At 43.8% G+C, this 24,569-nt stretch overlaps 1 protein-coding gene and 1 long non-coding RNA gene across 5 annotated transcripts in view; one reads left to right on the plus strand and one right to left on the minus strand.

The window, feature by feature from the left end:
• Nucleotides 1–12,661, plus strand: part of KIF25 (kinesin family member 25) — a 45,019-nt gene extending 32,358 nt beyond the window's left edge. For all 3 annotated transcript variants that reach the window (XM_075748620.1, XM_075748617.1, XM_075748618.1), the window contains exons 11-15: nucleotides 733–909; nucleotides 5,697–5,848; nucleotides 8,284–8,481; nucleotides 11,068–11,223; nucleotides 12,477–12,661. In XM_075748620.1, coding sequence (XP_075604735.1) covers nucleotides 733–909; nucleotides 5,697–5,848; nucleotides 8,284–8,481; nucleotides 11,068–11,223; nucleotides 12,477–12,634 — 841 coding nt within the window. In that variant the 3' untranslated portion in view covers nucleotides 12,635–12,661. The remainder of the gene's footprint in view (nucleotides 1–732; nucleotides 910–5,696; nucleotides 5,849–8,283; nucleotides 8,482–11,067; nucleotides 11,224–12,476) is intronic.
• Nucleotides 813–23,808, minus strand: LOC142601035 (uncharacterized). Of its 2 annotated transcripts, XR_012834589.1 has the most exons (4): nucleotides 23,683–23,808; nucleotides 10,441–10,617; nucleotides 6,462–6,574; nucleotides 813–1,222 (listed from the first exon to the last, which is right to left on the minus strand). It is a non-coding gene; the product is annotated as an uncharacterized LOC142601035 (long non-coding RNA). The 2 variants fall into 2 exon arrangements; XR_012834590.1 differs by lacking the exons at nucleotides 10,441–10,617; nucleotides 23,683–23,808 and adding an exon at nucleotides 9,283–9,590.
• Nucleotides 23,809–24,569: the final 761 nt, after the last annotated feature.

Raw genomic sequence — 24,569 nt, forward strand, 5'->3', positions numbered from 1 at the left:
GATTAGAACCGAGTCCCCTAGAAGCACGATAGTAGAATTCCCAACCACAATCTGTTCTTGCTTTGAGAATGCTTAGATTTTTTTAGTTGAACCTAATGCATGATTTGAACTGATATGCTGCTATGTTATAATAGAAGAGCCATTAGAGCTTTTTCCAGCTAAGCCTATTTCTTTTGGAGAAGGTTATAAGCTAAATCAAAGATCCATTTTTCTACCAGAATAACTGTGTTGAACTGTAAATATACTCCTGAATAGGCAAGCCCTTAATTTATGAATTTTCTGAGGCTGTGGACAGATAACCTCTTACAGATCTAGCTGGGCAGTTTACCCTCTCTGCCTGTTTGTTTCTTGCACTTTGACGGAGTTTATCATACCTTGAGCTCTGAATACAATAATGTCCAGCAGATAAATAGTAAAAGAAAGTCTTGAGGAGGGAGGGAAGCTAGCACAGAAAAACAATTTAAGCTTGCACAGCTGTTTGGAAAATGACGTTTTATTTACTGCTTCATGTATAATTTAACTGTATATTCTGATTCTTCAGCTTAACATTAGCATGTGGATGAGGCAAAGCCACAGCTGCGGGTATTTAATAAGCAGTTTTATCAGACTGTAATTAGATTACAATTAAAGAATAGATTTTTATTTAGAGATTGTTCACTTGGGGTTTAACTTCAACATTTTTTGGCTTTTTTCTTGCTTTTTTTTTTTCTTTTTTCTATTTTTATTCTCCAGGCTTATTTCAGAAAAGCCACCAGGAAGTTACTGGGTTGAGGTTTCTGTTGTCGAAGTGTATAATAATGACATTTTTGATCTTCTGGCCAAAGACAGTTGTGGAAAAGTATTTGGCGTCAAACGTGACGTTGTCACAACCAGAGAAGGAAAGAGCGATGTTCCATTGCTTACGCATGAGTAAGTACACGATTTGATCCTTATCATCCAACCATGATCTGGTGTCAATGCAATGTATAGCTGTCACAAAATTCCATTATAGGCACCAGTTATCACTTCTAAACAATGAGTCCTTACCATATGCAAAAGAACTGTTCTCACTGTTTCCATTACCTCAGTCCATTAAACTGCAGTTGGCTGCAAGTGTCAAAATACTTTCAGAAATAAGAGCACAATTAGTTTGGGTTATAATCCTGTGTGAAGTGTCTTCCACTCAGAATGCCTGAAGATAGCTGTGTATTTTGTTGTTGCTGAAACTAGGGCATCTTGTCAGCTGTAGAAAAAGAAGAGGTAACCCAGTCACAAAGCCCTTTCCCTTCAGTCTTACCAAATTATAAAATTTACGGATTATACTAGAACTGTATGTACTTAGTGTAGATTTTTTTTAAGCAGCTGTAGAGTGTTAGCTTTCCCTACATGCACTGGAGTTAAAAAAAGTACTTCAGAAAGAATAAGATTTTAAGTGATCTTTTAACATAAATACCCATCTTACACTGCTTAGTATTCTGTCTTTATAACTGGAGACATTAAAGTGGGAATTGATATGCTGGCATTTGAAGCCATAATGCTTGAAAATCCAGGTTCTTAAAACTAAAAGCTAAGAAGTAGCTAAGCTTCTACCCATTCAGTTTTAAGACGTATACCTTCCCAGCATCAGTGTATGGTAAGTTTGGTTCTTATTTACACATCTTGACGCTGTAGGGAGAGCTAAGGTATTTAAGGCTACAGCTATACTTATTTTAATGCCTTCTTGTACTTAGTAAACATTGCAAAGACTTGTTCTAGTACACATGGGAATGATTCTTGGTGTTATGTATGTGTTGCGTACAAAGCAAATGTATAATACTTTCTTGTTATATATAAAACACCTTGGCTAACTAGATGGTAAAAATCACATGTTCATAACAATTCATCCATTAACAAGACTGAATCTGTTTCACATGCTTCATTTTAGTAGTGGCTGTGTTGTTTATGCTAGTATTAAATCAACATTAGCAAAATAATTATGATAAGAAGCACAAGTGGCACCAGAGAGGTGATGCTGCCCAGTGGGATTAAGCTACTGGACATCTCCTTGTGAGCACCCAGGATGTGAACAGATTCTAAAAGGGAACGTTTCTACTGTGCACTACAGAGAGGTCTAGAAACTTAGAAAAAAATGTTCTGTTCCTTAGGCAAATAAATAATGTTTGTGAAAAGAAACATCTTGCCCTATTCAAATGTTTAGCACAGTATTAGTGTTTTACGTTTCTGGGGGAAACATGATGTTTTTCTTCGCTTCTCTGTAATAATGCTTGTCAAGGCCTAATCTCTACTTTTCCAGGAGGAATTAGAAGTCAACTATGAAAAGCATTCTTCCCCCACCCCAATTAAAATAAAACACACCCTCAGTGGAAATAATTGAAGGCAGTATTTTTGTCTTGTGGGACTTTGTCACATAAGCAGACTAGCACTTGTTTGTTTATGTGGGTTTATGCTATTGCCAGAAAACCTTGATAAAAATACAGGAATGCACTGGAGGTTTGCACAAACATGCTTTTATTCTACCTAGTTTTACGCATTTATTGAGTTGTATTTTCTAGCCATTGAACTGCTCATAGAAAAGCGGGACTCCAGAGAAATTGTAAAGTGGCTTTCTTCACCATGGGGGCTATATAACTCTCCTTTCTTTCTATGAAATAATAATCACTGCAATATTCTAGGAAGGATTAACATTTGTATCTGGGGTATGCCTGCTCTTCAGTCTTGAAGTTAAATATGATTCCCAGAGAAATTCTGCATCCTTGATTGCATTCAGCATGCTCCATAAGAGCATGGAATGAATTAAAAATGACTGGAGCTTGAAGCAATGAATCCTTTTGCCCTCTCTGTCTGCATTATGCAGACTGGTTGGTTTCTCTCAGTCTCTGTTCTTGGATTTCCCCAACTGTGACTCTACTCCAACTTTTAGCATGTAGTTAAGGCTCTGCTGCCAAGGGAATGAAAAACTCCTTCAGAAGAGATTGGGAGCAGAGCCTAACCTATGTGTGCTGAATCTTTCTTGAAGGAGTTTTTTTCCTTTGACTAGAGAAGAAAGGAACTGTATGACTTAGAAAATGAAGATAAGCGCATATAGTGTGGGTATGATGGGAGTTGAACTTTTCCTGCTTCATCAGAACGTCCAAGTAATTTTTGATTATGGTATTTCAGTAATCAAGATGCTGGCCTCGTTTCATTCCTGAAAAACGCCTGCTCTCCTTCCCAAGGGAGCTTTCCATAGTTAGGGGGTGACCCATCTCTTTCCCTAGGCTTTGGGGAAGGGAGAGGTGAGATGTAGCAGGGCTTGTGCCATACAGACAAGAACCAGATGCTGCAGTGAGGTTTCATTTGTGCTTCTAGTTAATAAAATGGCTGCTCTGTTTATCTCTGTAGATTTTAAATTATGGTAAAGGAACCTGGCGCCTTGAACTAAGCACCTCTTAAAAATCACTTATATCTCAATCAATTGATAAATATTCAGTTCTAATGCAAATCTAAAGAATATGGACTTGTATCTCAATTACAATGCAAGCAACAAAAGAAGTCTAATTCATAAACAGGTTATATTAATAATTACACAAAAGGTTAATAAGAAAAAGCAAACCCAAACAAAGTAAGGGAACCATTGAATGAGGCCACCCAGCTGCCCAAAATCTAAAGTAAACAGCTGGTGCTTTGAATAAAAACACATCCTCATTTGTGATAATATTTCATCTAGAACATATTGGCCTGCTGGGTCTCGTTGGCTTCTCCATATATCCATTAAAGTACAGTAGTTTTTTTCCTGCTAACATGTACATCTTACTGAATCACAAAAACCTCAGTCTCTTTCTTCTTTTATGGCTTGGTTGACTTTGGAGAATGTTCAGCATCAAATTTTTAACCTAACCACAACAGGGCTTCTCTTTGTAGAATCTGGTCCTGGAATGTGCGGTACATACAGCATGATAAAGTTGTAGAGATTATACTAAAAAATTATTACTGTCAGTCCTGCTGAGAAGCTGCTGTGCCAAGCTAGCAGCACTGCGATGGGGATGCTTTTTACCTCCAAAGTCAACTGCAGTTTCCCAGTAGGTGACCAGCACTGACAGCATACCCTGAGACCTATCTCCTGCAAACACTAGTTCGAGGACAGCAGCTTGTAGCACTGACCCCGTGCCAGTGCACAGCAGCAGCCTGCAGAAGCTGATCGCCTGTGGCTACGTCCTGGTGAAGGCTGCTTACCTCTCAGGCCCATCCGGTCCTGGCTGACTAGCTATTGGAGGATATGGTTCAAATCTCAGGAAGGCAAGATCTGCCTCCGTGGACTTGAGGCAATAGTCGGGTCACCCCGGCGTGAGGCTCTGCCTTCTCTGACAGTAGGAACTACAGCCACCGCTCCCCGGCTGGTGCCAGGTCAAACAGCCAGGGAGACGTTGCCAGTGGATGCACAGAGGCAGAGATACTACAGGGGAGGCCAGCACATACAGCTCAGGATTGATCCGCAAAGTCTATAGTGATCGTTTAGCTCCTGCAGCCCTGGTTACTCAGGGAACTGCATTTAGGTGGCTGCTTCTCTTAAGCATCTATACGCATGGTGTGGACAAATGTTTTTCTGTTCTTCAGATGCCCTTGCTTTATTTTCAGAGGCACTTGTTTTAGCGGGGTATAGCTCTTTTGTCTCTAAACTCTTCAAGTATGGCTCTTCTTAGTATAAAATAAGTTTGTGCCTAGTGTGACTTTCACTGAAATCAGCCAAATCTAAGTCATGAAGGCCTTGCCTTTTATCGCATGCTTGCTTTTGCTGACTGCAGCGATGTGGAACCAAGCCTGTAGCCTGTCAGGAGAGTTATTAATGATTCTGGTGTTATAGGGCATTCAGTAACCAGGCTGTGATATGCAGTCATAATAATTTATACCCCCATCTAGAAACTAATGTTTAGGTGATGTAACTTGAGTCATTATTGAAGAAGGCAATGCAGTGAAAGGAAAGGGTAGGCAACCTTCATTTGTTTTAAATATTGTAAACCTGGCGGAAATCATAGTGGGTTTTTTCTTTACCTAATCAGTTTATTTCACTTTCTGTGTTAGGTTTTTGCCCTTCGATCCGTCATATTTGCAGTATTTCCTTTAACTGGAAAAGAAAATGGATATTACGAGATAAAATGGTCTATAGAAACTTATGCCTATCTATTCTGGCACTGTGCTGGAGTCCCTGCTCATTGAACAGTGAAACTGAACTTTTTGCCAAGGATTCTGGATTTAATTCTGAATGCAAAATATGATTTCCAAAGACCCAGATAAATTTTTTTTTTTTTTTTTTTTTTGGCCCTAATTCTGCCCCTCCCAAAGAGCAGGAGCTACCTTAACATAAACTGGACAACTCTACTTCTGTAAGACCGGAGATTCGAGGAATATCTAAATCTGTGTCTTTTCTTCCAATGTGTAGAAATTTCAGTCACTTGTACAGTGGAGCTACAGTACCTATAGACCTGCAAGGCTGGCAGGCCACTTTGGCAGCACCCTCATTACTACATCACAGCTTTTGTCTTGAATTTTCATCTTGGACTATATCCCACCTGAAAAAGTGTATACGGTTGTTTGTGCAGCTCAAAACTGAGATTAGTATAAGGGGTTAGAAGAGTGGGGAAGTGGAAGACATGCTGAGATTCATGTCTAAGTTGTCAGCTTTCTCTTGTGATTTTTACTGTGAGTCAGTTAAATCTTCTGCTTGCTTCTTTACTTCCTAGGACTGTTGAAAATGCATCTGAATTTTTGCATCTAGTCAACAAAGGCCTACAGCTGAGAGTCAGGCACCCAACACTGGTGCATGCTCATTCCTCTCGTTCTCATCTGGTAGTTACACTGACCATAACCACAATTGTCTCTGGAGATAACTTTGGTAAGTAGGGTGTTACTAAAATACATCTAGAGCCAGCTGGTTTTTGAAAAACTCTCTGTGGACTGAGAGATCTTCATATTGTGTTTTCCTCCTTTTTCTAATGTTTAATACATTCCCTCAGTTCCTCTTCCATTGTTTAACTCCTACATACCTTCTTAAATAACAGACCAGTTTGATGTTCGAATGCTACTGAAACTTTCACTTTCATAAAAACTTTTACTTTTCTTTACAGCTTGACTTACAGAGTTCTTGAAGTTTTATAGCATGAAACAAGTAATGAAATAAATGTTATCAATAAGGCATAAGATAAGGCATAAGATAAAATAGCTAAGATATCAGTAAGATAGATACTGAAATACAGTAGTGAAATCACTTTGCATGACATATCATATAATTATGCAAAGTTTGTGGTAAAGCTCACCATGCATTTTAGGGATCATCATATGCTTTTGGGTGAGAAAGAATTACTTTTTTTTACCCACTGCCATGCAAAAACGTCCATTAAATTCAGAGTCTCTTGCACTGTTAATAATAGGCCACTGTAGAAACAGACAACATAGTTCTTTACTGCAGCAAAACCTGTATTTCTACTTATTACCATGCCTAGACTTACCAGTTTGTTGCTTTAGGAATAACTTTGGCTTTTGGGGGTTAACTTTGTTTTCTTTTGCTCATGTTGTAATTGGGCTCTCTGCTTCCAGTGCTGTGGTCCATCTCCTTCATGCTCTGCAACAACAATATGGTTTTAGAAAGTGGAAAATACTTAACATTTTTTCCCTTAGATTGCTATCAGAAATTAAACCGACAATATTAGCAAAACAGAACAGTGCTCTTGCTTACCTATCGGCCTTGCCAAAAGACACAGTTACTTCACAAGTTGCAGTTCCAGATGTTAGCTCTAGGCAGTTCCAGATTTTTGTCTATCAGACAGATGTAACTTTTCAAAACTCAGAGTTTGCACCATTAGCACACCAGCCATCTTGTCTAGTCCAGACTCCCTTCGCCATTTTGAACTGCAGTCACCCGACTATGCCATGTTGTCTGGCAGCAAAGCTCCATAGAAATGTCTAATTTATTCCGAGCGCAGACTGAGGCTTTCAGCTCATAGCGCATAGATGAGGATGTGCAATATGGGGGGGGGAGCGTAGAGCAGCCCAGCAAATGGGACCTCACTATAGCACTGTGACAGTCCATTCTGTCTTGTTTAAAAGGAGTGATTCCTGATTTAAATAAGAAGTTACAAAGTCTATGATGAATTCTGCATCTAGAGTCAGGGTTGACAAACTTGTTTCGGTTTGATTAAAGTCTTTTAGCATTTTGTTTCAGTATTATCTGTCATTTGAGGACAGCAGTTACTTAGTTTCCTCATCACAACCTGAAGAGAAGTGGAAACATTTTTACACTGTATGGCCTGAAGCCATCTATTCTTTGTAAACCAACACAGCTGCTCTCTCCACACTGTGAACAGCTAGCTTGGGGTTTAGCAACAGCCTAGCTGGAGAGGTACAGAGGTCTGCAACCCAATTCGGTCTGTTCCTTGCTCCAGTTTTGCAGCTAGGAACTTTGTACTATTGCAAAAGAGTCTGTTGTTTCTATTATGTGTAGCAGAGTACATACCTGTTATTCTTTTTTGTCTTTCAGAGAGAGAGATATGGATGAAAACCAAAACACTGAAGGAAAAAAGCAAAACTGCTTAGGGAAGGCCCTTTTGCATATACTCCTGCTAAGCTGATGTCAAAGCAACTTTCCCAAAGAATCTCTCTTCCTCCTCCTTCCCAGCAGAGTGAAAGCCAGAAGCTGCTGTTGAGGAAGAGGAAGGATATGAAGCAGTCTAGTGCAGCTACAGAACTATTAGGAGTAGTAGGTAACCAACCTGAACAAGTGGGAGTAATTAGCTATCGAGGCTAATAGCTCATCATGTGGAGATGCAGCAGTGGCATGAGAGGGCTGAAGGAAGTCTAGAGGGAACAGCAGCAAAGGACAAAACAGAAGAGGCAGGATGAACTTTTTTTTTTTGCCAGAGCACCAGCAGGTGATGTTTCAAATGCATAGAAACAGACTTCAGAGCTTACTGCTCCCAAATGTGCAAAACCTCACTTTGACTGCAGTCAATCTAAAACATGAAAAAATGCCTTATTAAAGTCGTTACTGGACTTGTCTGTCTTGTTTTCCACACAGAAGTGTGAACAACAGGGATATTAGATACAACACAACCTACACTAAGTCTTGTTACCAACTGGTACAATCGGTTTGATGAAAAAAACCCTTAAATGAGATAGTCATTCAGCCTGCCCGTGCCGTTGACTTGTACATTGCTTCTGTTGGAATAGCCTAAACCAGCAGATATTGTACCTCCCCTATTGATGCCCCATTTTTTCCCCATCTCAGTTTCCAGTGTCAGTGAGAAGCTCTTGTTTGTTTTTTCCATTAACCAGGTACTTCATGGGAAGATGAACAAACCAGTCAGAGACTAAATAAAGAGGTTTCCTGCACCTTTCCACAAAAAATGAGAGACAATAAATCCACCTCTTCTTCCAGAGCATCTTCACCAACACAGCTTGAAGCTACTGAGAAACTGAAACAAGTCAAAACTAGATTGCAGCTGGTGGATCTGGCTGGCAGCGAGTGTGTCGGTAAGCGAACGTGTCTGTTTATGGGCATAGATCATCCCAGATCCAGGTTACAACAGTCGCCTTTACCTCTTTATGTAGGGATATCTGCTACCCTGCTTTCACATGGGGTGGTTTAAACCCACAGACCCTGACATAAACAAAATTTGTGGGCCTGACTGTTCCAGTTTTACACTCGTACAGTTTAACTGAAAATCTGACTGCATAAGCCTAAAATAAGCCCAGGGCGGTTACCCATATCATAGGTATATTATTTGTTCAGACTGGTTTTATTAGGCCTGTTTTTCTACTCTGAAAATTAGCATGTCTTTGTACAGAAATGTTTAAAGTGCATAAATTATTTAAATATTACAAATATCTGTAATAATTGATATCACCATGTGTAGGTTTTTCTGCCTTACTGTGGAAAAAGTCTTGGAGGAAGTTAGTGTTGAAAAGATAATATTGTTTTCATTGTTTCTTCAAAGCATTTTCCTCTTCCCCCCTCCTTTATGCACACAGTAATTTCAAAAACTTGATTATTTCCTAAAGGACAAGCTTTCTTACCAAGAAAAGCCATGCAGCCAAATGTACCATTCCAGAAATAATGTTTTGAAAACTGAACCAGTATTATGAAAGAATCTTTTACTTTACTGCCAAGAATTTTTGCTGTTGCTCACTGTTAAACTTTTGTTCTACAGAGAAACCTAATATAATACATTATTTTTTTCATTTGCTCTAAGTGCTGGAAACTGTTTGGTAAATGTGTAATTGAGCAACAGTGTGTGTGTTTGTTCTCTCAGTCCAACCAGGACAAATACTTACTTGGTTTGGGGCTTGGCGGGCCAGATCCTCCAGTGAAGCCCAGAAGAACTGTGCTCACTTACATCAGCGTTCAGTGTGGCCCAGCACATACAGCAGACTAACCTCTGCCATCGGCTACACTGGTGGAGGTTTGGAGATGTTGGACTTACTCTGATAGAAGTGAGGGCAGCTGTTAACCTGTAATTGTTTTAAAATGCGGATAAATCTGAGAGCAGCGGTAGCAGGCATCTCACACACATGAAATGTACATCAGCACTCTGCCTTCTTAGCTCCACAGCCATCCTGGTTTACAGCATTTACTAAGTGGTCCCTTGTTAGCAAACTAGGTTTCAGTTTGAAAACTCAGCTAAATGCTTTGTGGGAGTTCATCTGACCAAATGTAGATAATCAGCAGTTTAAACATGTACCCCCTCATGTATTTGCAGTTTTCTGCTTTAGGGTGATATCCATTGTCTCAGGAGTCCACCTTCAGTTACTATAAAAGAAGCCTGGGGATGGCTGTAGACGCAGACCCCAATAAAGTTAGTCTGAGATACATCCTATCTCAGATTATTGACACTCTGTGGCAGGGTCTTCCAAATGGTTTTGCTCTGTGCCTCTCTGCAAAGAGACTCTACCCTTCCAGCCCCATCCTCTCCCACAGTCACATTTCTCCAGCCCTCACTGCCCAACTTTTGTGGTTTTTTTCTGTTACTGTGCCTTTTCACGCTTGCCGCTCGAACACCTCTCTTTTTCTCCCAGTTGGGAAAATGCTGGCCTAAAGGGAAAATAAGATCCTTAGCCACTCTGTACAGCCTCTTAGTCTCTCTAGAGGTGGGATAGAAGGCAGTTGTGGAACCTGTTAACCCCTTTGGACCATGCCGCTACCATTAGCTCTGCCTAGCATGGATCATGTGCTCTGGGCAATGAGAAGTGATTGCAAATACATCTGTAGCTCATCCACTATCCTGAAGAAAGGTTGAATTTGAATCATGTGATGCTAAATGCTAATGGCAAGTTTCTCTTCCGCAAATGGCAGAGGAGGAATTAATTACTCTTAACTGCACACTCACCCAGACTGATCACAGAGTTGAGCTTGCAGCACCTCTTGAAATTGGTGCAACTTGATTTCTAGACCAAATCTTTCCAGTGTTGCTTGAGGGCGGCACAGCTACTTACCACCATGCTGGGTGGATGGCAGAAGGGCATTGTTTTCCTGTATTGATTTCCTTACAGCAAATCATACCACAAAGAACAGCACCCTACAGGCTTTGGTGAACGTAAACCCCTCATACTTATGGCTGCTGTACAGTTTTGTTTCTGTAGCTTATGCCAGCAGTGTCACTCCTCTTCTTCCTAAGGGATACAGTTAACTATTATAAAAAATGGTGGAACACAACCACCTTCCCTCTGGAGACACCGTGGACTGGTGTTTTCAAAAGCAGCGTTGTCTTGTCTGATCTTATGATGTTCCTGCTTTCTCACTTCCATCATACATACGGAGTCAAGATGCATCGTACAGCTGAAGAGATCAACTTTATCACAAGATACTTCAGACCATCTGCAGGCACTGAACCTTCTTTAACCTTCTTTCAAAGAGTAGAAGCACTGAACAATGTATTGGCAGTCTGGAGTAAACAATCACTGCACATTGCTCTTGGCATGGGTGGACTGGAAGTCATGGTTCAGAATTTGTGTTCAAAAATGCTGCATCAAGAGTAGATGATACAGCAACAGAATTTTTCACAATTACAGCTGAAGCAGCTTTGCTTCATCCTACCATTGTCTTTTTCTACACCGCACTAGGTATGTCTGGAGTGACAGGTGCAGCACTGAGAGAGACGTCATTTATTAACCGCAGCTTGTCTGCCCTAGCAGATGTTCTTGGAGCAATAGCAGAACAGCGATCTCACGTACCATATCGAAACAGCAAACTTACACATTTGCTTCAGGACTCTGTAGGTGAGAAATTATTCTGACTTTTGTTTAACAACATAGATTTCTTTTCCCAATCTTTTGCCTCCTTTGTTGTGTAAAACTAGAGGATGATCTTGTACTTCTCCCTTGTATGTAGGCCTCTATCTATTTAAAGACTCTGGCTTTGGAGCAGTGTGAGTACACAGTGAGAGGTCTGAACGCCTCCTGAATTTGGCTAAACCTTGGTGCTTCCAAGGTTCAGTTTAGGAATATACTTGTAAAAATCACAACATCTCTAGTAAGATTGTGTAACGGGTAATAATTGCATTTCACTGGTGTTTCATGCCAGGTACAGTTTACAAATTAAGCTTCAATCTTTGTTACTACAGGGTGTAGTCACATATTTGCACGTTCCTTAACAGTCTGCCCTGTAGCATTAAAACAAAGGAGGGAGACTCCGGAACACATGCATGTACTATGCTACAACTTCTTTTTGTGTTTGGGTTACCTCCTCTTCTTTAATTCCTCATCTGTGCAGAAATAGTTTTAAAGCAAGTGTGATTCCTGCAGTAATGTTAGATTTGTGTCCATCCGTATAGTGGATTAGTCCATTTTTAATTCAGCCAGAAAACATCAGCCCTTTAGTCTCCGGTTCAAGGCATTGACAGTGGCGGAGGTAACAGTTCTTCAGAACTTCTGAAAGACTATGAATTTTTGCTTGAACTTTGAATTTCACCTGGCGCTGGAGTCCCCACTGTGAAAAGGGAAAGCCAAAGAAAGAAGTGAGCTTAGGAGCTATGTTGTATGGGCACTGAGCCTGGTTTTAACCATGCCTGGTATATGACTTGGGTAACATTGATTAGGTGAAGTGTTGAAAGTGGCAATTTCCTTGTTTGTTTAATCATTCTCTGTGAGCTTTTAAGAAGTCTGTTTTGCTTTATTGTCACACAAATAAGCCATTTGGCCATTACCCTGAATTTACAAACATTTAACAAAGCTTAATGAAGTGCCCAGACCCATAACATATATGCAGACTAACTGATGAAGCTGTAAGGGGAAAAATCTACATTAAAAATTGTAAAACATTTAATCTACTGGGGCAAATATTATACTGTTAGATACGGAGTTCCCTTGAAGGAGCTGTCTGTTTTCAAGAGCCCTCTTCACATACAATCTTCTGCTTCATAAAAGCAATGGTAGCCTACACTTGTTGTTGTGTAGATAAACACATTACCAGTGTATAACTTGCTGAAAATAATGAAGTAAATAAGTAGGATTTGCTTTTTTCCTGCTTTTAGGAGGTGATGCTAAACTGCTGGTGATGCTGTGTATCTCTCCTGACCAGAAGTACTTAACAGAATCAATGCAGTCTCTGGGATTTGGAACTCGTGCTCGGCAAGTTCAGAGAGGACAAGTCAAGAAAAAAAATTTCCCAGTGCCAAGTAAAGCAAAATAAAACTTAAGACTCCTGTGGATTAAAGTATTATTAATGAGTTCCTCAGACTGAAATGTATATTGTTGTCCTAAAGCCATTCTTCTAGGTATCAACTGCCAGTTAAAATAAACAATCCTCAGTGTGGCATTAGTAAGTCATAAACCTGCTGACAATGTTCTTACTCCAAAGATAATAGCAAGCATTGACAACAGCTACCAACCATGGTGGAATGACATAGAAATAAATCAGACTCTTTCAGGAAAGCTACTTCAAGACACGGCTTTGGTGATATGTTTCCTTTGGGCAAGTAGAGCTAAGTCAACAGAGCCCTGATGGGACTCTGATGCTTGCTTCAGAAAGGCCAAGGGTGCTTTCTGTTTTCTCAGGAGTCCAAGAATCATCCCAGTGTTTCAAAGCAGCAAGGGAAATACTTCCTCCCAGCTTGGATTAATACGAGACATGTCATCATGGCTTGCTCTTCTGTCTAGTATGGATGGGGTCATTCCTAATGCACTGTCAACAGGTAGGAGTGTAAAGGAACCCATCAGCTATATTGCATGAAGTTCTGTTCTCTCATTTTAGATAGGAAATAATGGCACTAGTGAGATGGAGAAAAAGGAGTAAGGCTGTATCTGTTATCCCTCTGGAATGTAGCTTAGGAAGCAAGTGAAGGATTATAAAGCTTTTTGAAAATGCACTCAGGTTAACTAGTTGGAGCGAATCCCAACTCTGCTGAGCTCACTGACTACAGTTTTGCCTGATTTGGTTTGGTTTTTTCCCTTGAATGCTAAAGGTCCTGAACTTCAGATCCTAATGGCTAATAGGTCCTAACTTGTACAACTGTTTTAGCAGCAGTCTGGCCTGTTGTTTCACTTGCATTTCTGAAGCAACCTTGAAGATGTGCCTGCACATTAGAAAAAGTTAACTACACACTTCCCATCCATCACATGAATAAAACACCAAAAACCCAGCTCGTGAGATGATGCTTGTCATCATCAAGAGGCTTTCACCCTCTTACATCAATGTTGAGACATTGTGCAGGGCTTGTGACTGAAGCTACATTGGGAGAAGTCTGAAGGAAACTGAAGCAATGTTAGAGATGAGAAGCAGTCCTCAGACAAGTAGTTGAGTTCAGATAACGTCTGATGTGTTTTACGCATTGCGTCATTACTCTGCAGAGGCTTTGCAATCCACTCTGAGTTTTTACCTCCAGCAATCACTCTGCCTCTAGACTGGGAGAGAGGTCAGTGGTAGGTCACTGCAAGAAGGCTTAAATTGCAGTGGCCTGCCCAAAAGGCTCGAGTTTATAGTGCTCCAAGTCACTAAGTCTTCACAAGCATAAATATTTATCCAGAGATTAGATGGCATACTATTATTGGAATTTCACCCTTGAATATGTAACAGCTGCTGTGTTGCATGCAGTGCTGTGGTGCTCAGAACATTAGCATCACAACCAAAGAGCAGTAATAATACTTGTTTTCCTAAATAATGTCGCAAGGGTAAAAATGCCTTAACTTTACCTGATTCCAACAGTAACATCTGAATCTGGACATGAGACCTCAGGAAGCTCAATGGTCACTAAAGCAATCTTAGGTGAGAAAGTAGCCAGGGTGAGGTACGTTAGCCTGGTAAAGGAAACACAGCAGCAGGCAGCTTCAAGCTCGCCTCAGTCTCCTGACAGCTAGGCTACTTAAAGCAGCCCTGATTAGAGCTCTAAAAGAGGTCAAGGGAGGGCTAGCTGATTCCAGCAACATCTTCAAGTTCCTCAAATATTTTTAAGGATCTGGTATTTCCTAAGCATTGCATAGAAAAGTAACTTGCCATGAACCATGCTTTCTTTTCCAGAGCTGCTCTTCAAAACTTGGCATTTATTTACAATCTGTGCGGTAGGGAAAAAAGCTGCAATACTTACTGTTAAAGCTGAGAAATGAACCCCTCAAATATCAGCAAACACTAAAAGTTTCAGTTGCTACATTATCATTAACTCTGCCAAATTGTGCATATGCAGCATTCCCTATTCCTGTTTTCCTTGTCAGCATAGCATATCACTTGCTGTTTGACCTGCACAATGAAGTGTACAGGATATGCAGGGTAGCAAAGTTAACATTCTGCCCTCAGAACTTTCAGTTTTGGAATTTCATGGGTTACAGAGACGTGACTGCTCAATCCCAGAGTCAGATGTGATGCACTGAAGGAAAGAAGGTTAAAAGTTGTAAATGGCTTTACGCCAGCACCTAAGCTGAATTGTCTTCTGCCTGAAGATTCACTCAGACTTGCTAAAGGAGGGGCAGAAATCTTCAGACATGTAACTAATGTCCTGACGAGCAAGGAAAGCAGCATCTGCAAGGCCCTATCCTTCTCTGCCATTGTTGGGGTGTTTTTTGGGGGTTTTTTTTTGTTTTTTTAGTTTCAGATCTTTCAAGCTTTGAATGACAGCTATGTTAGAAAAGCAGCTGTGACAGATATTCACAGAGCTGACTTTAAGCTTTCCTTTGTGGACCAAAACCTATCCTGATAAACCAGTCCTCATCATTTTGGCACTGTAAAACTGAAACACAGGTACCAACACTGGGAGAAATAAAGAAAGTGATATTTGAAAGGATTCTAAAAAAATTGAGACAGGATGTCATAAGCACCAGGAAAAAGGTGGTTGTTTTAAGAGTGCCAATGTAGTCTATTTGCTAATACAGCTTTGCTTTCTGGGAGGGCAGGGGTGCAACCAAAGGAGAGTAAAAACTATATAAATCAGGAGAAAATCGTTTCAGTGAAGCCTGCAAGTGCATAATCCAGAGTTCAGCTGGTGTCTTAATGCATTGAAGCAGGAGAGCTCTCAACCCTGCTCTACCTCCTGCCAGCTCAGCCAGGCGATTGCATCACAGTTTTGGAAGGCATGCTGCTCAGTGCAGGGGGATCCTCTCCTCTCCACGATCAGCATGCCTTGGTGGCAGTCAGCACATTAACCTTTCACTGCTGGGCTCTCATTCTCCTCCCCGGACCCCCACTTTCTCCTGTGACAGTTCAGCCACTTCCCAGCTATGTCACACCTTCCACCATCCCCTGGCCAGCCATACAAAATAGGCATTCCTCCACACAGCGATGCAAGGCACCACAAACCCCAGCTACCCACTGGCCTGGTCTTCAGGCGTCCCTCTTGAATTTATTGTGCCTTCTTCCTTGCCCTGCGGATGAGCTGAGCAAACCATGTTAGCAACAGTAGCTAGGAGCCGCCACCTCCTCCTCAAAAAGCCTACCCATTATTGAAACCACAGCAAGCACAAGAGAATTTGGTCTTGTGAATACTTCAGTATTCAGCATCCTGGTTTAGCGTCAAGCTGGCCAAGGAGTCAATGGCGTGAAGCCTGACCAGCACAGCAGCTGCCTGGGAGGCCCAGGGTCTGGCGTTCATGGCAGTGTACCCCCAGCACCTCACGTAAAGGTGGAAGCTGCTTCCACACTGCGAGCCTCAGCCCCTGGCACCCTACTCACATGTCCTCTAATCCATGGGCCGAGAACCTTCCCAGAAAGCAGAAAATTTGAAACCCGTTCAAAGACAAAGGACTTGAGCTCGTGTCTCTCCCCACACAAGTGAACGCTCCGGCTTGTAGGACAGCCAGCAGAGCTGGAGGTGGGGCCGGGAAAGTGGGACTCTTAACAGGCCAACTCCTAGCTCCTCATAGCAGCAAGTGCTCGTCTAGGGCAAAATACACAGATATACATATGCAGATCTACACAAATGTAGCAGGAGAAGTCTAGACATATCTAGAATCAGACAATAGCCTTCAAGGTACAAGTCCAAAATTTGGCCCAAAACTGCAGCTTGGTGCCCACATTTCTCTGTGGATTTATCATTACAGATGGAATTTATCAACACTGGCAGTTGGTTCCCCTTGCAGCCAAGGCAAAGGAATTAAGGATGCACTTTCAGCAAGTACCTCTGTCTTCCCAGTCTAGCAAAGGGGTCCAGGCAAAGGGTTTAGAGCCCCAACTCTCAGTTTGCCATGGCTGGGGAAATGGATTGCTCAAGGACCCAATTTTGAAAGACATAAAACCACTGTGGAGGTTTTTCACTTTGATCCCTACCATACCTACCCAGCTCTAATGTAAAGCTCTGCAGTGCTGGTCCAACACCCCTTCTTTCTGCCTTTGCAAATCTGCCCCAATTCACCTGCAGCACTCCACTTTCCACGTAGGGGGAAGGCAGCATGCAGTGGGGCAGAGCAGAGTGCGTGGCATAGGAGCTGCCCTCCATATTCCCCATAAGGATGTTTTTTCAGCGCCTGCAGGGAATGCCTTTGTGCAAGGAGCACCACGCAGATGGCCCTGGAGCGTAGAAACGCCAAAAGTACCGAAGTCTTTCACAAAACAACTTGGCATTTGAGCAACAACATTGCAGAGCCGCCCCATGCTGAGCACGTGGCTGCTGCGCTGTAAATTCACACTGCAGTTCGTAACACTCTGCAGACAAGCCATTAATCTTCCTCACCACCTAGGAGTACTCATATCAGCAAAGCCCAAGGAAGCGATGTGATCTGCAATTGCTTAACAGTGCTGCATCTCATCATGGGGTTAAAAAAAGCAGTAATTAAACCACCCAGGGCCTTTGGCCCACTCTTAAACAAAACTTTGACCTATGCTGACGTTTTAAAATTATATATTTAATTTCCACGTGTGGCTTCATGCCTTGGCAGCAGCCACACCACAAAGAGAGGCTGCTCTTGGTTTTAGCCAGACTAGGAAAACCATAATTAGCATTGGAAAGTTCACAAAAATGTTTAATTTGTTATTAAATTGCCGATTCCATTTTATGAAGCACTTTTCCAAACCAATGCAGAATGCGAGCACAGGCAGAACGAAGCGGTTATTGGGAAAGGCTTTCGACTCCTGCTGTGGACAAGCAGTTGCAAGCTGATGGGCTTGCAAGCCCCTTCCAACCGGGGAAGAGGCAGCAGTGTCCGCTCATGGAGGAGCGGACGGGCCCAGGGTGCAGGAACACCAAAGGTACCACAGCCTTTCACAAAACCAGCTTGGCGTTTGAGCAACAACACTAACCATAGCCCCAGCCAGACAAAAATGCAAGCCACATACCATACAAAGGAGGGCACAGGGTGATCTAATTGAAGGGCATGAGTGAAGGGAAACGCCTACAATTCTTTTCTTACATCCATTTTTATCAAACCAGATTTTATCTTGCTATGCATTTGCCCCTTCTAATTTTGTTTATATAAAAGGGTGACAGAAAAATCAAAGATAAAATTTGAGCCTTCTTGAAGTCATGCAAGTATCTCTGGGGACGTGCAAATCATGCAAGTATATCTTGCGACAGCTGCATTTGGTTTTGTTTATTTGAATTTGTCTTTAATAAGTGGCAAGGTGCCCGTGGTCTTAACTAAGGTTGGCAACGTGTCCAAACAATAACTGTCCAAAAGTTGCACTGAACTATTCTTTGGTGACATTTAGAAGCAAGCATTTCACAGCACGCCCCCAGAGGCAGGGAGAGCAAACACAGCAAATGGAACAGACGGACCGGATGCAGCAGTGCTCGGAAAGTTTCACCTTGCGCCTGGCCACAGCCTTGTGCCAGAGAGTGAAGCCTGTGGCTGCAAAGGCACAGGCGCACCACCATTCCTTTCAGGTGTAACCTACAGCCTCCCTGACGGCGCTGGCAAGCTGCAGCCACAGGGTAATGCATCTTTGTGCTCTACTGCACATCCCTCTCTGAGCTCTTGGGCTCTGACAGTATTTTCAGGAGATTATGATCTTGACCGCCCCTTACTTCATGACAACAGTCCCCTGCACCTGTGTTTTTACCTAAGACCTCAGATTTAAAAAAAAAAAAAAAGGGGGGGGGGGTGGTCCCTCTTCTGCGTACCCAAGAGTTTGAATCATAAGAGTCATAGAATAGTTTGAGTTGGAAGGGACATTTAAAGGTCATCTAGTCCAACACCCCTGCAATAGGCAGAGGCATCTTCAATTAGATCAGGTTGCTCAGAGCCTCGTCCAACCTGATCTTGAATGTTTCCAGGGAGGGGGCATCTACCACCTCTCTGAGCAATCTGTTCCAGTGCCTCACCACCCTCACAGTAAAGAATTTCTTCCTAACATCTAATCTAAATCGACCCTCATTCAGCTTAAAGCCATTACCCCTTGTCCTATCACTCCATGCCCTTGTAAACAGCCCCTCACCATCTTTCCTGAGGCCCCCTTCAGGTACTGATAAGCCGCAATTAGATCTCCCCAGAGCCTTCTCTTCTCCAGCCTGAACCACCGCAACTCTCTCAGCCTGTCTTCATACGAGAGGTGCTCCAGCCCTCTGATCATCTTCATGGCCCTCCTCTGGACTCTCTCCAACAGCTCCATGCTTGTCTTGTACTGGGGCCCCCAGAGCTGGACGCAGTACTCCAGGTGGGGTCTCACAAGAGTGGAGTAGAGGGGCAGGATCACCTCCCTCGACCTGCTGGTCATACTTCTGTCTGATGCAGCCCAGGACATGGTTGGCTTTCTGGGCTGTGAGCGCATATTGCTGGCTCACGTTGAGCTTTTCATCCACCAGCATCCCCAAGTCCTTCTCCTCAGGGCTGCTCTCGATCTCTGCATCCCCCAGCCGGTATTGGTACCAGGGGTTGCTCTGACCCAGGTGCAGAACCTTGCATTTGGCCTTGTTGAACCTCATGAGGTTCACATGGGCCCACTTCTCAAGCTTGAGATTGATCAGACAAAGCATTTGGAAGAGGAATCCGTAATTCAGTACTTGAATTACATGATGCGATGTTCCAAATTCACCTCTTGTTTATTCAGAACTTGACATGTCTCTAACGACTTGGAGTTTAGCCTCAGAAAAACCTGCTGAAATGCTTAAATAGTCAAGTGACCAGACACATTCAAATGTTCAAACACCAAGGCCTAAATTCAGCAACAGAAGAGAATTGCAGTACTCCAGGACAAGTATTTAGCATCAGCTTTGGTAGAAACAATGGGGGCTGGGTGGGAATCCATAGTTGTCAAACTTCAGGAACATGAGATTTGCACATCTTATCCACAGACTGCAGGCAGGGAATGAGCACCCGTTTCCCTGGGGAACCACAGTGAAGCTGAGTTATCACCACCTTGTTCTTCCAGCTCCTCCGGCTTCATGCTTGCAAGTATCTCCTCTAACACGTGTCCCCTTTTGCTGTTTTTCTGTTACATGAAATTACTATCCTGGCTGGGATGAGTCACTGCCCAGCAGTTCACTCAAAGGCTAGCACCAGAAGGACTGGTTTTCCTTCTCATTTTCCTCTGGACTTTACTAATGAGTTCCTTCCCTCCTCTAAACAAAAATAAAAACAAAACAACAAAAAAATCCCCACCCCACTACTATAAAAAGCTTTGGAAGCCACACCAGAAGCTTTGAAGATCCAAAAGAAAGAAGATGATACTTCCTCCCTCACTTCAGATGTTTGGGTTTTTAGCAGCATGAGCCTCCTCCACCTCTTTCTGAGCGTGCACACACAGACTCTGCCCACTGCATGCTCTGAGCTGGCATTTGAAATAACATAAGCTCCAGGTTAAACTCACAACCAGCTTCAGAAATACAAGCATTCTGCAGAGCAGCTGACGCTTAGCAAGCAGTCCTTCTTTTTGCTTCAGCCACAGACCTTGGCTACTTCCAGCACTACGTGCTTTGGTCAGGCAGCGCTGACCTTCCTGACACACTCTGCATCACACGCTGTGCATTACACCTGCTCTGATGAGTTTTATCTGTGCCTGAGATCCAGGCATCTGCACTCCTTTTCTCTGGACCCATTTCCCAAGCCATCCCCAGGGTGGGTGGCTCAGCGCAGGCGGATGCATGCACTCATCCACACACCGCTTAGAAAGGAGCTGGAGGACCAGCCTGCGCTGCTCCAGCTGGGTCTGCTGCTGAGGCTGAATCCACAGAGAGTTGCTAGCTGGTGCTTAACATGCCTGATGCTCTTAGTGCTTGGCAACGCAACCAAGCTCAGGCAGCCAGATCTGCCAAGCTATTTCATGGTGCCCAACTTGTGGGAAGCACTTCTTGACAGAGGTGGGACAAAGTTTGCAAGAGGCTATTCAATATTGCAGCATCCAAACAAGGACACCTCACAGAGATGGCACAGGGCTCATTCCAGAGTGGGTGTTGGGAAGGTACCAGGCAGTGCCAGAGCCACTGCCCAGGCTGCCTCCAGGGGCCGCAAAGTGCATCGTGTCTCTAGACATCCCCCACTGATGCTGTGTTACAGACAGACATGTGAACCACCCGCTGCCCTCCAGTCTCCATCCAGAAAAAAGGCTTTATAATGCCTTTTTTGTGGAAAGCTGTTTAGATTCACTGTGGACACGTACCAGCTGGAAGTTACAGCAGCTATCTTTTGCTACTGCTCGCTACCTAATGCCATGAGAGCAGAGAAGCAAGCCCCTTATATCAGCCAAGACACTACAGTGATGTACTCGTTGCATTCTACCTCTCCTCTTACCTTGGCTCATGAAGACTCTGAAACTGCCCGTACCAGCTACCAGACCAGCAGCTGTGATATGGGGAACATGCAATGGGCAATTCAAAGGGAGGAAAAAGAGGTCCATAGTCAGACCTGAGCCTGGTTTCCGCTTCCTTACCAGAATCTGGTTTACCTGCTAGATTTGGCATAGCATTTGCAACAGTAAGAGGCAGGATGAGACTGTGATGCTTGAACTCAAGAAGCTGTACCTGCATGTTCACCAGCATCATTTCCACATGAACAAAGAGAGAGGACTTACGATGGACGCATTGACATAGACGCTGCATGACTGCAGGCAACTCACAACAGCCACTCTCAGGACATGGGATGCAAGCAATAGGCCTACCATTTTTCAGCACAAGCAGGTTTGTCTTAACCCCTTTTACCTCAGACCCATAAATCCCGGCACATCAAAACATCACCACCTTTGCAATCCCAGCTGCCAAGTCATGAGCTCAACTCCAAGGTATACAGAAGAAAAGGCACAAGAATTCATGAATAATGAAAATGAAAAATAATGAAACTGAGTGCCCTCAGTTTAGGCACTTGTTTCTAGGCACCGAGAGGCCCCTGGAGAAGTCCCCCAGTGTCTTGCACCCACTTGCACCAAGTGGCACTGCCACCAAACCAGTCCTTGCAGGTCTCCCACAACCACATCCCGAGCTGCCACTATCACCAAGCTGCTCAGGCATCTGGGGTCCACAGCCAAATGGGGCTGCTCCCAGGAGGTCGGACTCGGTAGCCACAGGACACGTACCCTGGGAGAGCACACTGTTGGACAATTAACACATGTGAGGCCAAGGTCCTCTGCAGCCTGAGAGGCTAGGACCACAGAGCCACTCTCCAAGGACAGCCCGAAGCTCCAGGCAAGACAAGTTCCACAGATGAGATAAAATACAGTCAGAAGTAAAATATACCCTGACCTAATGATGCAGTGATCACAGGAGACTTTCATCAAGGTCCTGCCGAGTTACTGCCACCCTCCCCCATGCCATCGCTGCCTGCAGACCTTGCAGGTTGTTCTTTACACCACCACATCCTGGGGAAAAGTCAGCAGCTTTACCACTAGGACACACTGACAGGGAGAAAGAAGAAGCAGTTTTCAGGCCCCATCCCAGCCGCTGCTTATGACTCCTACAGTGAACAACATTTGGGCATGACTGAGAAGCAAGCAAGCCCCACCCCACCACCCTGCAGGGCTCTCCTTACTTCTCTCCTGGGCAGCTCACTCACAGGATCACGACACTGAAGCCTATTGGTAACATCTCCCAGAGGGGCTGCAGAGATCTTCTCCTTTCCCTGGCTCTTCTCACAAGAGAGATGATTTCCTGTGCTTTGATTGCCCTCCTCTGTAGCACCCTCCACCTGGACCTGCTACCAGCTGTGGCAAGGTAAACAACTGAGCTGCCAGGAACCCTTCCTGGCCTCTGCCCTTGGGCAGAGGAAAACAGCTTAGGGACACCAGAAACTACTCATGCTCCTCCATGCCTGGGATGTCACCACTGAAGCAGCTGTCGCCATGCCTTGCAGGGCTCTGCGTTTTACCCATGGCATCAACGAAGCAGGGCCAGAGTGGTGGTAGCAGCAGTCTGGGGCAGCAGCTTTGAGCAGCCTTTAAAGCTTGTTAGCCTTAAAGGTGCTGGGTTGTCTGAAAGCTCAGCCGATGCTCTGGCAACATCCTTGGGAAAGGCAGCCTTCAAGAACTCCTACCCTCCTCTGTTTATTCTGAAAACAGAATAAAATCAGCATCGCAGCTGTAGAGCTCTCCCTTAGCGTGCTAGCCTTATATTTTCAGCAGTAATTCTTTGGATCTCAAAGTGGTTTGTGTTGAAGCAGATTGGAAAGCAATGGTTTGTACCCTCTCTATTATTTGCAGTGCAAATGTTAAGGAAAATTGTACTCAGCTGCTCCCACAACAAACCCTGCCACTCACCCCCTGCTGAAGGACGTGGCTAGCTGAATGCCAGCACTGGCAGCCAGGCTGGGCTGGGACTAACCAGGGCACGACCGCTCCAAAGGAAGGCCCTGTGTCTGCACCTATGGCCTCAAGGCATTTGTTAAGTGTGAGTTCTAAAACAAGAATGGTAGCTCCCAAAATGCATCTCGTAACTCATTAGCACTTTAACGGAGGGATTATGGGAGCCCTGTGTTCATGTCTGACTAGAAGGACCATGGGCAGAAAATCTGCATTAGCCATGGAAAAATCATACGTGCAGAAAACCCTCCCAGATCCCAGCAGTAGCTCCTTGTGCCAGAGGAGAGGACAGGGACGTTGGCAGTGTTGCTGGTCCTGCAAACACAGAGAGCTCAGGATCCACTTCAGCAGATGCTACAGGCAAAAGCCAGGCCGCTTCCCATGCTTCCTGCATACACACAGCAAGCAATTTAACCCTAAACATAGGGGTGCAGCCCACAAGCTAGACAAGAAAGATGTCAATACCACCGCCAGGAACAACAACAAATTGCACCACAGACCTTATTTCCAGCAGTAGGTAAGCACAGATGCCTCAGAAGAGGGCAAAAAGTCTCCTCACTCTCATCCCCTGAAGTTACGCATTGAGGAGAGAAAAGTACCTGGCTTCCTACAGTGCATGTTTTTGCTCAGGATCTCGATCCCAATAGCCAGAGCTCTTTTGAATGCACTTGGCTCTGAGACGGTGCAGAGGGGAGGGTAACCCTGAAGCCCGCAGCCAGCAGAGGAGCGGGGAGGGGTTGCCTCAATGCAACCCTTCCAGCCTGAAACCCCTTGGTTAGAGAGTGAGCCACGTTCAAAGCTTCATTTCCTAAGAGGGTGGGGAATGTGGCTGTGGGAGTCGGTCACTATTGCCAGGATCATCAAACAACTCAGGCTATTTGTCAGCTGGTTATAACAAAGAGGCTGAATACTTTCTGTGGCTAGTGCAAACTAATTTTTCCTACACCAAATGCTCTGCTGTTGCTAAAGTATTCAGTGGTATTTTCCACGTGGTGGCTAGAGACTTAAGGCTTCTAGCACATGCCATATCCAATTATCTCATTGCATATTGGGAACAGCAGTAATTGGAGAAAGAAAAATAAAGATTCATATAAATGTCTTTATGAGATTTAAAATAAAAAATGTGAGGCTGATATTTCCAGGAGTAAAAATAAAGCAGAATTCTAAAATACCACAGCTATGCTCTTCAATAGCCCATATTCAGCTACCCCTGCAGTCTACCAGAAAGGATAAACACGATTTTTGCTCATTACATCTCTGCAGTAGAACAACAGACTTCCAATGCAAGAGTTGCTATCTGGATCTTACTCTAACAACTACAATCCCCTGCTTGCAGAGCCAAATTCAGGGTTCAGAAGGACAGATGCAGTCGGTACCTGGCTGACTGGCAGCATGAAAATGCAGCATGGCCATGGGCTAGAGCGTGCTCCCAAAAAAATGAGCTGCAGGGACACACTACGTGCCAGCAAAGGAGGGGTAGGAACTA

The sequence above is a fragment of the Balearica regulorum genome, chromosome 3 (assembly GCF_011004875.1).
Source record: "Balearica regulorum gibbericeps isolate bBalReg1 chromosome 3, bBalReg1.pri, whole genome shotgun sequence".
NCBI lineage: Eukaryota > Metazoa > Chordata > Aves > Gruiformes > Gruidae > Balearica > Balearica regulorum.